We start from the raw sequence: 14,490 nt of genomic DNA, 5'->3' as shown, positions 1-14,490 counted from the left end.
TGCAGATTACAGAGAGTTACCAAGTTCAAAACAAACTTCTTGCTTGTATGTGAGCCAAAAGATAGAGGCATTCATATATGAGCTACACAAAACGTGTACTTCACAATTCAAAGGCGGCTTACTAGGTACACTTTTCACATTGCTCAATTTTCTGCATAAATTCCAGAATTTTCAAAATGAAAAATGTTTCATGTGGTGAAGTGAGCACGAATCCTGTAAAAATAGAAAGGCAGCTTGTGTACTTAGAATTGCACAAACAAGTCACTCTGCATGAAAATTCAGAATACAGTTTTTCACATAACTCTGAACTATGCATCGTCCTTCCCGAGCAGAGGCACAACACAAGTCTACCTCAGTCTGTCAATGGCATCACAGATTTCACCCAAATACAGCATTGTACTTGGTTCATAAATACAGGGCATAGAAGCTGATGTTGGTAACTTCTGGAAAAGTGAATATGGTTCTTGAAAAACAACCCAACCAACCAAAAAAGGCCTAAACCAATACCCTCTATATTTCTACAGGCTTTTAAAACCCATTTGTTATAAAAATAACGATCCAGGAAGTATTTTGTGGTAAGAATATTTTATATATTTTTTTACACTTTTAACACTTACAAAAACATTCAAACAAAAAAAATTAAATAACTTTGGAAGCAGAACAAGTCCTTCTGCCTACACACATACAACAATTCCAAGCTGTTGGCACAAAAAGTAATCCACATTCATAAAATCCTTACTACTATATCAAACATAAGTTAAGTAAATCATAGGCACTAGTTTATCAAATCCATATTTCCACACTTCTGCAGTAAATCTCTAAACACAGAGCCCCATGATTTCCTGATATCAATAAACTGGTAATGCACAAAGGCTTTGTAGTAAACAGACAGTCTGTCTTCTCAGGAAGTCGTTCGCTGTATTTCAGGGGGAGAACAGCAGAGAAAAGAATCCTTATAAAACTTAAGCTGAACTTACCCAAGTGATGAATTACTTAACTTAAGGAAAGGTACACAACAGTTCAATGCAGCCATGGTAAAACCCCCAATATCGTCATCTAAACTGACTTTCAAAATTTAAAAGTCAATCAAGTGTTTGATAAAATCCACCAATTAAAATTCACCTTTTTTCAATGAAGACTGCAGCATTGCTTTGTAAAATGCTGAAATGTTAAAATTCGAGCTTTAGTGAGAATATGCGCATTTGATCTAGTCCTCTCTTCTGCTTAATAGTGACACCAGATACTAACTGACATCCATTATCTGTGCCAGTGAATGATACAAGGCTAGATTAGTGGTATGTACTGGTCTACTGGTGCAAGGTAGTTTCTTTACCCCTGCTGAAATCTTACTGAATTACAGTATATTTGATACCCTGACTTTGAAGTCTCAGCACAGATCTTGGTCTGGAGTGAAGTCATTAATCAACCCAAAGTTTGCTTGAGTAATTAGAGCTGCAAATTAGTCTCCACTCCTTCCTATTTGGCTTCTTCCAAGTCAAGTAGTATTGCATGGCTTTTCATCCAGGAATATATTAATGCTGGCCTAAAATTCAAGTGCTAGAATTTCAGGGTTAGTTATCCTCTTAGTGGTGGGAGTCAAAATACACCAGCAGTTCCAAACTCAGATACTAATGGGGTCGAAGGCTACCTACCATCCAATCCAACTTGTAGTGTTCGTCAGTCATTGCACAAAGGATATACCATTCGCATTCTCTTACTTCATCAACTGTACATCCAAAATACTGAAAAAGCTTCAAACAAAATCCCTTCCATTTAACTAGTCCCACCCAATACAACTTTAGTTACAAATGTTTGCATGATGTCTTCCAAAACAGAAAACAAAGGTTCAAACACTAATTATATGAGTGAGTTGTTCTGAGCAAAATGTGTTAGAATAAAGTCAGAGCCACCAGAGGAATTTAATAGCTTGTAAACAGACATAGCAGATTTCATACTCTGTTACCAGTAATGTAAGATACACATATGTAAGGCAAAGTACATATTTAAACACACTTACATGGGCAATATCTTCTGTAAAAATATTTACAATTTAAAATAAACCAATTTAAGAAATGGATGAAAGTAAAAAAATAGGATACAGAAAACTCCCTCATACCATGGAACATCACCTAAATGAATATCATTTGGCATCAAGAGTCAACTCATTACCTTAAAATTTATATGTTACAAGTGCATAGTTGTGTTTCCTTCTCCTTAACTATCAGCATTTACAGTTGCTCCAGGCTGCAAGCATAGTGGTATGGTATTAGAACAAATTAACATTACAACTTGCTCTTTCCTTTTTAAGGAAACCTGCTGTAAAAAAAGTTTTTCCCAAATAGTGAGCCATGTGATAAAAATGTGGCTACAATAGCAAAGGCCATCTTTCCTGAGCCAGGAAGGAACTTTTAAGGTTAGAAAGATTGTACAACTGATACTAAGCCCTTTTGGCAATCAAACATATAAGAGCATGTAAAGCTGATAAATCAACATAGGAAAGATGCAATCTATACTATTGCATTTGTGTGTGTCTGCTACATTCAAACCTTTAACGTTAATAAAAGCCATGGCTACTACTTACTGTTCTGCCTAATCCTCAGAGTAACTTCTGATTCTTTGAAGGATGTACGTACCACTTTCCCCAATGAGAATCTCATACAATTGTTAAAAGCAATGTTTCACTAGCACTGTAGCAGTCTGCAATCAGAATATTAGCTCTGATTAACATAGTCTTGTTTCAATAGTACATATTCACCAATCTTTCTGCTGAATTAAAACAGGCTGAAAATTAAGTTTTGGACAATGTAAGTTGACTGTTATACTTGCTGTTTTTCAAGATGGGCATTTCTTTGGCATTCGTTAGGTTTTTGCTCAGACATTGGCCACTGTCATAAATGCTCATATTGATACATTTTTAGCAAGCAAGAAAAAAAACCCAGAACTGATAGCAATTTAATGTAGAAGTGATTGTATGATCACCAAACATCTGATGTTAGATGTCATTAAAGTGCTGCTTTATAATCTCTGCCAGTTTGTGCTAATTAGAGACAGAGAGGTCTGGAATTTTTACAAATCCCAAAAGTCACATCTGAACAGTTTGTATAATCAAGCTGTCTTAGCCTGGTGAGGAAGCATCCATGAGCACTGGAACTTTGCATTAAGCTTTGCAGTTCAGTAGCAGCCATCTTTCCAACTCTCATCTTTCACGTTGCCATAGGTTTTGGGAGCGGGTAATGATCTAAAATAAAATGAGATATTTTTCAGTTTCATACATAACTGCTGAAGTCTCCATCTACAATACATAAGAATTTAAACATTTTATAAATAATTGAAATATACACATCACTCATTTACTTCTCTGCAATATAGTTTACTTAAGATAAACCCCAAAGTATTTTCAGTTTGAGGTTCTGTGTGTTGTATCTTGGCAACTACCATGTCAGAAAAACATCTGCATAAGTAGACAGAAAACTTTTTGCTGTTATACTCTGTTAGAATACAAACTTAAATCTGCTGCCATCTAAAAATAGGCCATTTTTTTCACTGATGTATAAACAGGGAAATCCTTGTTTAGAGTACTGCATTTTGCTTACATCAAAATCTTGACATTCATAGATACTTCATTATTGCATTGTGTACAGATACTGCATTATGTATGTAAACTTGCAAAAAATATAGCTGTGAAAGTTTAATAAGTGAAACACCTTTCTATAAGACAAATTGTGATTTGGACAACCACACCTCGCTACTATTAAGAACTTCCTGTCAAAAACAACTGCTTTTTATTACACAAAGTTTCATACTGCTGACGATGCAGACTTGGAGTGCAAAACAGAATTCCTCCACCTTGCCTTCAGTGAAAATCCACATTAGCATGGCATTAAAAGCACATATTCTGACTTATGCACCACTTCCTTCTGATTCTCCTGAAGACAAATTATCCATGTAGCCTTTCCAGTTAATATTTAGTCTCTCTTGTGGTTGTTTTCTAAAACACTATGACATTAAGCAACATCTACAGTTGGGTGCCAGCACAGAGGCTATGTTTGAGCTGAAAATTCTGCATTTATTTTTATGTTAAATTTAGCAAATGCTATGGAGGTCTCCTCTGTCTTCATGTGTCTTCCTTCCTAAAGCTTCTAGCTGCCCAAGGAGAGAAACTGTTCTCAGTGTGGTACCACTGCTTGACATACGGATTACAAAAGGAACAGCAATAGTTCTGACTTCAGAACATGTCACTCAGTGGTACAAATGCATTTTTACTTGCCAGCTATATTTTGATGACTTTTTACCACATGCAGACAAATTCTTACTGCCTTCTCAGCCCAGACTAAGACACTTTATTTACTTAGTTCAGTATCTTTCATTATTCATTTCACTTTCACTCCTTCACTTTCACTCTCTAATTCCAGAACCTTTTTTTCTTGGTTTTGCTTGAAATCTGTTTTGGAAAAACAGTCAAATACTTCACATGGAGGTCTCCATTTCCATTCTAAATACCTAGAGACCAAAATAAGAATTACAGCACAGATACAAGATTCTGTTGCAGCAAGGTACAAGATTCATTATTAAAAACTTCAAACTAAGACTGCCTGTCACATACTCACCTGCGAACAGGCTGTGCAAGTTTGCTACGAGGCACTGGGATGCCCCCTGTAGAAGGGGCACTGGGTCTGGGCAAGCCACTCCTCATCCCTGCTGTCCCTGCCGGTCTGGTAAGAGTAGTACTGTTAATACTGCTAGCAGGGCTTGGCAAGCCTGAACTCTGGGCTGCAAGAGGCCCTGGTGAAGAACTACTGTGTGTCAGCTGTGTGGCTTCTGGAGAAGCAACTGAACCAGGTCCATGGTTACCAAATGCTTTCACTGGTTGTCGGAGAGCTAGGGGAGATGGTGCTGCAGGTGAGCGGAATTTACTTGAAGAAGGTACTGGAAAATAAAATACAGAAGTTACTTTCAAGCTTAAGTTACAGTATAACTGAAATTAAAAACAGGAAATTACTTTATGTGAAAATTCAAACCATATGGAATGTATAATGAATACAGCCAATCAAGCAGCAATGAGAAACAGGAATTCAGATGTCCTCTTTTTCATGTGTTTTTGATATCATAACTGATGACCCATTTGCTTACTACAAATATTTTTTTATCTGGTAATATGTAAGTAATACTAGTAAGGCTCTAAGCATTGTATCAGTCAAGTCAAAAGAAATGGAGGAAAACATAGTTGTTAAGAAGAAATTTAGCTGCTTCAGAAACCCATGAACCTAACTCCCATCCCTGAAAGAACACACTGAAGAATACAGGATTCTAGTGTGATACAGTCTTTAAATAGATTCAAAGTGTATATTAGCTTTCAATGATGAAATTCTGAGTGCAGAGCATCTTAATGTTTCTTTTAAGTTGTTCTTTTTAACCAAGTCCATTGAATTAGAATTCACCTAAAGATATGGTTACATCCCCGATTTATTGGCTGACGGGGAAAAAAAAAGATAGGGTCAGCCAACCCCCAACATCAAAGAGATTAAGGTGCTGCTGTGTAACTTAAACAAGACAACTATAACAATTTATAGCCTTCCTCTTTTTACAAACATTACCTAAATTATCAGTATAACCAATATCTGAATTAAAATACTCTGTATCTGAGTTAGTATGTAAAATATAGGTCTTGTATCAAGTCCTTTCTGGGAAAGGTTAATAAGCCAGTGAAAATCCATTTAGAGGCTTGGACTTACAATACAGCACACTGCCTGTGCAACAAGGTGCACGTGCAAATGTACTCCACTAACAATTTATTTTTCTACAATACATCTATTTTACTCAATGCTATTAATGCAACAGCAAGAATTATTATATACTCAGAAATTACTACTGAATTTTAGTAGACAGCTAACAGTGAATGACAACTGATTCTTACAGCAAAAAAAAATGACAAAAAGACTATTCAACAGTTCTTTGATAATGTCAAAGCTTCAGCACAATTCTTCATGAGTGTGAGAAATATTTTCAAAGTATGCATAATGTATCACTAAACAGAATACTTAAACTAATCCATCATCTTAATTAAATGGTATTTCACCAGCTTTTCAAACTGATTAGCATAGGTCAGTAACAGTTGACAATCAGGAAAGTAAAACAAAATCACATTTAGTGAATTTGCATGAACTATGCTTTTTTCCACTAAATAAACTTTTTTTACATAGAGACCAAAGTTGAGTCCTCTGACAGATGTTGTACATAAAGAAGATGGTCCTTCACATAGCTTTTATCATTTTAGAAGGTAGATCCACCAAGACCATGAGGAGTGAGAGAAGGGACAAGTAATGACAGGCATGTGACATCCTCAACAGGGTACAGAGGAAGCAGTGGCTTTCAGGTTGTATTTTGAAGCCCTTCCTTATAGGGGATGTCTAAGAAGATTATTATGTGCCTCACTGCAGATGTGAAGGGGATTTGATTCCTTTCTGGATTATCCAAGAGGGTCTTTCCACTGACAGCGATATCAAATACAGCATGAAGCCACTCATGGGAAAAGCTGACAAAAAAGGTTGCAGAGATGTCAACAATACATGACAGTTGGTAAGTAGCGAGGAGAATAATTTAAAACCCTTAAAATAAAAACCTTGGCATCAAGCCAGAGGATGGATTAAGGAAAGCATTAACAGCAGAATGACTGGACAAGAGCAGCATCAAAGTGCTCTTAGAACTAAGACAGATTACATATTAGAAGTTTGTAAAATGTGACATTGCCCGTAACATTGATTCAATAGAATCTGCAGAATTTCCAAGTGATTCTACAGTGTAAACATAGGGAGATTTTATCACTAAACTTCTCGTTACAACACTTGCTTGGAACACAAATACAGCATCATATTAGCAACTGACCAGCAGAGCAATGCCAGTGTATAAAAACTGAATATAGCTTTGGGCCTCTTATAGGCCCAACAGGGAAAAGGTTTTTAGGTACAGAAATATAAGCAATGAAAAGCTGTAACTGAAGAAAGCTTGTTACATTCCCAGTGAAAGTAAGCATCCAGTAAATTAGTCCTCTCCATTCTCTCCAGTTTTCTGTTGACCATATTTTACCATGCTTCCAACTTGAGCTGTCAATTCATAAAACGTTTCCTGTCAGCACAGCATCGCAGGCATTGCTGAGAGCTGTATTCATTCTTGTACATAAAGGAATGAATTGTCTTCCAATGTGTCGTGATCTCCAAAGCAGTCCACATGATGCAATCTCTGGCAAACTGCTTAATAATTCTGCTCTACATATAAAGAATTTTGTCTTAGAGCAGTTTTGGATATTTAATAAAACTCATTTTGGCCTATTTGTAAGACAGGATCACAAAGAGTGAGGTACTGCCTTAATCAAAGACTATCTGATAATTGTATACCCACGTGCAGTATTGAGCTGATCCATGTTTAATAAAAACATGAAACGTGTAAGGGCAGTGCTTAACAACTTTATGCAACTCCATCTCCTTAGAAACTAAACAACTAGAGACAACTACAATTAAAACATCTGGCAACAATAAAAATAAATGGCACTGTGCAGTCACAACATTTAGATTTCCCACCCTCTCTGGATTCTCTCCTGGCAGGGAGCAAGAGATCCCCACCTGGCAAAGTAGGATGCTGTGAAGCTACAACCTTATCTGGCTTGCACCCCAAGGCCAGCTGATGCACACCAACTTGGAACCAGAATCAATTCCGATGCAGCTGTTAAATCATAACCATCATGATGAGATTATCCAGACCGATATGAAAGAACAGATGAGGTAAAACGATGGGAATCAATAAACTGTTCTGTCATCTCAGTACAAGACAGACACGGACCTGTTGGAGCAGGTCCAGAGGAGGGCCACAAAAATGATCAGAGGGATGAAACACCTCTCTGATGAGGACAGGCTGAGAAAGTTGGGGTTATTCAGCCTGAAGAAGAGAAGGCTCCAGGGAGACCTTACTGCAGCCTTCCAGTCCTTAAAGGGGGTTTATAAGAAAGACAGGGACAAACTTTTTAGCAGGGCCTGTTGCAATAGGACAAGGGGTAATGGTTTTAAACTAAAAGAAGGTACATTCAGACTAAATAGAAGGAAGAAATTTTTTACCATGAGGGTGGTAAAATACTGGAACAGGTTGCCCAGAGAGGTGGTAGGTGCCCCATCCCTGGAGACATTCAAGGTCAGGTTGGACAGGGCTCTGAGCAACCTGATCTAGTTGAAGATGTTCCCGCTCATTGCAGGAGGGTTGGATTAGGTGACCCGAACCATTCTATGATTCTATGACCTGACTCATACTGGATTGCTGTATAAGCCTTAACAAATCTGTTACAGTGAGGTAAAGAGCTAGTTATTTGAATGTATTTTGAACTGTTTTACACAAAATGGTAAAAAAAAAGCCAATGTCTGTGTGTGAAAGGTGTCAAGCTATGTAATGAACAGTATTTTAAGAAATTAAAACCAATTGTTGCTCGTAGTTGTTTATTCTTTTGAAACAGAAGTCTTGTTTTGTTACTGAATAATGCTTCTATACTTGTGAGAATCTCAGATCAGAAGCAAGAAAATCAACACCTCAAGGACTATAAAATAGCAAATAACAGAAAAGGACATGTTGGGTCCTCACTTGCAGTGAGGTATGACAGCAGGTATAAACTGGAATATGTAACTGGCGGTGCAACGTACTCGGTTCTTCATTCTCTAAGGTTTAATAAAATTTTACAAATAATATAAACTCAAAGAGAAGTTAATTTTCTGTACATTTCTGTACAGCTCCAGACTAGGCCATCAACCTAATAAGTGTTCCAGACATCCAGATGAAGGTGAAGGCATGGCCAACTGGAAAGACAGCACGGAAAGCTTTGCACAGGAATCGAGATGGTGGTCTTACACCAAAGCAGAACATTGAGAGAACTTTTCTCCATTTGGTATGAAATATTATGAAGACTATTAGAGACCTCCTATTCAGCCATGTGAATCTGTTCCAAAGTCATTATACTTTGCTAAAACTTTCTGCATGGAATGAAGTTGAGTCAAAGAAGTTAGTTGTTAAACCACTGAGAGAAACGCATGCACTTTGTCAGCCACCCTCAGTATCTGCACGAAGGACTCTCACAATCCTTAAAGAATTCTAGCATACGTAGAGCTTATGAATTGGTCTCAAGTGAAATATCTTTAAAATGATATCTTCTAGATTGTAATAGACAACAGGACCAACTATGCTTAAAACCAAAATCATGAACTTGTTTTATCTTAGTAGTGAAATTGAGGCAGTGTCATATACAAGGCTGCCAGAATTAATTAACAGTTAAAACTTGTCTAATTGGATTAGAGACTCAATGTATTTCATTTCTTCTAAAAAAGAAGCCAACTTCAGCCATTAGCAAACTGGAATATTATATACAATAGTCTTTAATTCCTTGAGAAAAAATTACAAATCTAAATTATTGTATGTTGGGGTTAATCTTCCAGTTTTGAGAGGAAAAGAGAAAGCACAAGCATGTGCGCATGTATGTGCAAAACAAGCTGACATTCTATGCTCATCTGTTCGAGGATAAACTCGTTAGCTTTTGTTTCCAGCACAAAGGATGATATTTTCTATTGTCTGCATATTTTTGCACAATCAAAAAAAGAAAATTTTTTACAACTTTTGTTTTAAAAAACCCTGTATTTTACAATTTAAAAGATTCCTATCCAAATGTAGCCCTAATGAATATGGATTCAGGAGTCTACTCTTCTAATCCAGATTTCCTGATTAATGCTAGAAGTCACCAATCCTGGGATTTTATCTCAAAATCCAATTTAATACGTTTTTTTCCCATATGATGCAGGGTTTTTTTTTAATGTTTAGACCAAAGTGTTATATACTTTGATACAGCAAGGACCACTTGGTTAATCTCGACATGCAACAGCAATTTTATTAATCTAGAATGTGTGAGATTTAATGCAGGTGAACAATTATCTGAGATTTGCTGGAGCTTGACAAGAGGTTGTAAGTTAGTTACCTCCTTTTGTAGATGGAGTTTGAAGAAACTGTTTGGTTTTGAAGGCAGCACGAGGCAAATTTTTCTGCCTTTGCAGAGCTGTTGAAAGACAAGAAGTGTTATATTTGTCTAAAAAGATAAGAAAACTGAATTTACTGGGAATTTCAGAATTGCATCCACTTGTGAGGCATCAAGGAACAGAGTGAGTAGAACACTCAAAAAGCTGTTATGACTCTGGAAGCGATGGGGTTTTTTAAACTGTGCTTGCTCTTAATGGCGAAGAGTTACAGAGGAGCGTGTCAGAAATTTTGCAGTGCAAAACGCGCAGATTCTGTAAGAGTAAAGCTTCTTGCAGGGCAAAAAGCCCAGAAAGGCAAAAAAAATTAATACACCAAAGGGAGAACAAGCCACCTAGCAAACATGCTACAGCAATATGAGTGGAATATTAGATACAAAGATGAAAATTAAACTGTCATATTTGACCTAGTGAGACTAAACTTTTCATTTTAAAGGCGTTTTTTTAAAAATATTTTAACACTATACAAAAGCATAAATCTTTGTCTAAACGTGATCATCGTATAAAAGTTATATTTTTTAGTTATGCAAACACAAGCCATTTTGAGAGATGCAGGGTTTTTTCCCCCTCAAAAGGTATGCAAGAGGACTCAAACTTAAAACAAAGACGTAACATTAAGAATTATCAGCTGCCAGCATGTAGACAGCATGACAAAAATTGGGGTTTTTAATTGCTCCTACATCCTGCCTTTTTTCTAGTAATGTTCAAGGGTTGATACTGCCTTAAAATGACCTCACTACCTACCAGTTACGAAGAGAGAAGCCAACGTTCCAAGAGCTGCAGAATCTTGGCAAGGAGAGAATTACCTATTGCCAGAAGGAACGCATCGACTCAGCGTATTTTCACCACACCATATTTAAGGGGGGAAGGAGGAAAGCAGTGAATGAAATAAAGCTTTACCTACACAAAGGCTTCTTAAAATGCTAAGGTATGAATAAACATCTCTGCTCACCTCAGTGTATGGAGTTTTATACCAGCATAAAACTGATTGCATTAGCAAGGCTTATTTCCATAGTGAGAAGGAGGAAAGATAGGGGAACAGCTGTGCATAAAGATCCTGAGTAAGAAAGCTCAGTCATCCTACCACCAATTGGTGATACCGCTATAAAGAAGGTAGGGGAAGAGCAGAGTCCTAATAACATTAGTTAATCCTTTTCTAAACTTGATAGCATATAATAATTGCCATCACCTTTCCTATCCTTCAGTCAGTGCAAAATCCACAATATTTTGTGAACTATAAAAGAAGTTCATCATGTGTTTTACCTTCATTCTGAAAATATGACTAGGTGGTCTATTCATTTTAGTCTTAATGACTAAAACCTGTCATTTTCAAACAAACAGCAAAAAGGAATTAGTGTTTATAAACATGATAAAATGCTGCATGTGACTATTAAGAATAAAAAAAACCTATTCCTTCTACCAACTAGGATCTAATGCAAAAAACCACGTGGCAATATGCAATTCTTATTCAACTTCTGGCACATGGTCTTGCTATAAACTTTTTTTTAAGGCATACCCATAAACAGCCAAATAAGCACAGTAAGATGTTTAAAAATGAGCACAATTCCTAGGAATTTAGTGAGGCAGTCCACTGGCCAGAGTGTTTCTGTCCACAAGCATTCCATTATACCATTTTTTACTGAATCAGTGTTTTTGTTATACCACACAAAATCAAGAACAGCTCTTTCCTTCATATTTATGATCTTGAATTTAGTTTGCCCTAATTCATTCAGATTTAAATATGCTACTGCACACGGCACTAAGTTTCTTCCCCCATCATTACTTACAGTACTTGCAAATCAGATGTGGGATGATATGGAAAGGATTTAAAATATATATGTCAAATTCTTTCCTTCTCAATGGAGGCTCCAGGAAACAGAGACTCAATAGCTAAACAATTATGTGCACCAAATCACTGAAAAGAACTTCAGGCACTGCAATTTCAGCAATGCTGAGGAAACATGCAGTTTGAGGTAAGCGTGGTGTGCATGGTTATCCACACTATTTCCTGCTCTTGAAGCGCTCTGTATGCTATTACATTACCTGTCACAAACGGTGCCTGAATACATGTAGTTATGTTTACTTCTAATCAACTGAATTGGAATACTCTGTTTCCTCAAAACATACACTTTCTTCTTTTACTCTGAAGAAGCCAAGCAGCTGGATCTTGGCAAGCAGACTAGTTACTTTACAGCTTAGCTCTTTGAAAAAGTATTACATTTAACTCTGCTTAAAGATTTAACATTCATGTGCTAACAGTGCCAGATAAGTACAAAAGTATCACATGCAATCCACTAGAAAGCACGTAGCTCCTATGTGGAAGCCACCCTGGAAGTTCTACAGCTTTACACAATCTACGTGGTATAAGATGCAAATACAGAGACTTCCCGTCATTCTAACATTTTAAAGTCTAAAAGATACCTATTCCTTGGAGAACACAAGTATTACTGTATCTTCCAGTGTTTTAAGGTGAAATATTTAATAGCTTTCATACAAAAAAGTACTTTCTGCACAACGGCATGGAGAACCAGATGTAAATGAAGACTCTAATAGTTACAAGTACTGTTTAATTCACTTATTCTCAATCTCTTTTCAAAAAGAATTTGGATTTTCCACCACATTACAGCTAAAACTTAAAATGCCAAATGTTTTCATGTTTTACAGTTGTACCTCTAAACATATGATAAGTATCTTCCCTCTACTCTTTAAGCAAGTGTGTACAATTTGCCTGCGTAACCATAATAGGAATTGTCTTTTCAGAAACTTACTGGATTCCTAACTCATTTTTGAATGCCAGCAACCATAGCAAGTTCAGTATTGCAGCCCCAGCAAATGTGCAAGTAAATTATGAACAGCAGATCTTTGACAAGGAGAAAAGTAGTGACCTTGGGTGGCAAGCCAGCATCCTTGCAAAGGTAAGCTCATGCAAAACTAGCAGGTGTATGAGGAAGCTTTGAATCCCAAGACCCAGAAGTCATTGCCAAGGGAAAACAAAAATTTGCTGCAATTTAACAGTGCTTTGTGCAAAGTGGCAAAATATAAGACCAATAAAACAAAAAGTATACAATAAAAAGGACAAAATTCTGGAAATTTTTATACAATGTACAGTTTTGCAGAAAATTTTTTAATCCAGACTAAGCAAAGATACTTACTCATTGACTTCATACACAAACCGTTTTACGATTGTCAATAGCAAGACTCTGACAAACATCTGTAAGAGCAGGGAAACTGTAAAAGCTAGAAATCTGGGCTTTATTAATGACACTTAACTTACATTTAAATGTAAGTTGGTCTAGAGTGGTTCACATTTGGGGAAAGATTCCCATGAAAGGCAAGCAAATTTACCTAGTCATTTCTGTGATTCTCAATCCATCCACAAGTTGAAAAAAATTATATATATATATAAACATAAGTCACACTACTTTGGCTCCTGCAATGAAGTAACTCACTAAATATTGAATATTGAAACTTCTGCTGTCTGATCTTTCCATAAAGTTTCACTGTGAATATACTTTTAATACTGGAAATAACCTTCTAGCCAACTAAGCTGCCCTCTGTGCTCTTTCCTTCATTTTCTTCCAGGTCATTTTGATTATTCTTCCCATCCCAAAAATAACGCAGTTGGAGAGCTGCTCTCCAACTGCCCCAAGTGCTTTATAGTTTGATAAGCCTGCCTAACAGATGACAGTCCTGCATTTGAACTACACACATGCCCTTTCAGTTGTAAATCCCACCTTCTGAGCATTTGTGAAGACTGGAAGAAGGGGGCAAGGTGAAAGGATGTGGGGGTAGCCGATATGAACAATCGCAAGGTCACATTAACTTCTCTGGCTACAGTATCACACACCTGGAACTGACTGTCTACACAACCCTTACATCTGGTCTGAGTCACTACAAAGATAAAAATCTTGTAGTCATTGGCATGGTCTGTATTCGTTATTCTGTATTTAACTGTATTTGGTTGCATTAACACACTGTTTTGAAAGGACTAGTTAACAAGGCCAACTAGGTATGCCAGTATGCCTTTACTGTTCAATGGGTCAAAAACAACCTACTAGTTTCATTCACAAATATTATCTTACATTTCCTGTCACATCTTTAGATTACTGATGAACTTTTATCATAGAACTTTTATAGTTCAAAGCTCTACACATAACAATATTCATAATGCGTTCTTTCCTTGAAAATGTCACACAAGGTTATTAATTCTGAAACTTGTTTTAAAATAAAATGGTCAGGAAACATTTAAATAACAGGAACTGCCAATATTGACATATGAAGAAGCAGTGAATATTTATGTTTCATTTGCTTTGGCTTCTTTAAGGTCACCATTTTTAAGAGACTTGTGAGATTAGCAGCGTTCTCACATCAGCAGTTCACTTTTGGACAAACTAGCAGCCATGAGCACAGCGTTCTCACATTAGCAGTACACTTTTGG

The 14,490-nt window shown here is 36.7% G+C and overlaps 1 protein-coding gene and 1 long non-coding RNA gene across 3 annotated transcripts in view; one reads left to right on the top strand and one right to left on the bottom strand.

Moving 5' to 3' along the window:
- Positions 1–560: 560 nt before the first annotated feature.
- Positions 561–14,490, bottom strand: part of SLAIN2 (SLAIN motif family member 2) — a 36,823-nt gene continuing 22,893 nt past the window's right edge. The window contains exons 7-9 of one of the 2 annotated variants that reach the window (XM_072861282.1): positions 9,998–10,075; positions 4,608–4,926; positions 561–3,238 (exon numbers count right to left, since the gene is read on the bottom strand). In XM_072861282.1, coding sequence (XP_072717383.1) covers positions 3,172–3,238; positions 4,608–4,926; positions 9,998–10,075 — 464 coding nt within the window. In that variant the 3' untranslated portion in view covers positions 561–3,171. The remainder of the gene's footprint in view (positions 3,239–4,607; positions 4,927–9,997; positions 10,076–14,490) is intronic. The other variant, XM_072861283.1, reaches the window with a different exon arrangement.
- LOC140651621 (uncharacterized) lies at positions 6,445–10,880 on the top strand. Its single transcript, XR_012042457.1, has 4 exons — positions 6,445–6,576; positions 7,599–7,775; positions 8,766–8,920; positions 10,751–10,880. It is a non-coding gene; the product is annotated as an uncharacterized lncRNA (long non-coding RNA).

The sequence above is a fragment of the Ciconia boyciana genome, chromosome 5 (genome assembly GCF_034638445.1).
Source record: "Ciconia boyciana chromosome 5, ASM3463844v1, whole genome shotgun sequence".
NCBI lineage: Eukaryota > Metazoa > Chordata > Aves > Ciconiiformes > Ciconiidae > Ciconia > Ciconia boyciana.
The sequence above is the reverse complement of the archived record's forward strand: the minus strand, read 5'-3'. Positions and strand labels throughout refer to the sequence as shown.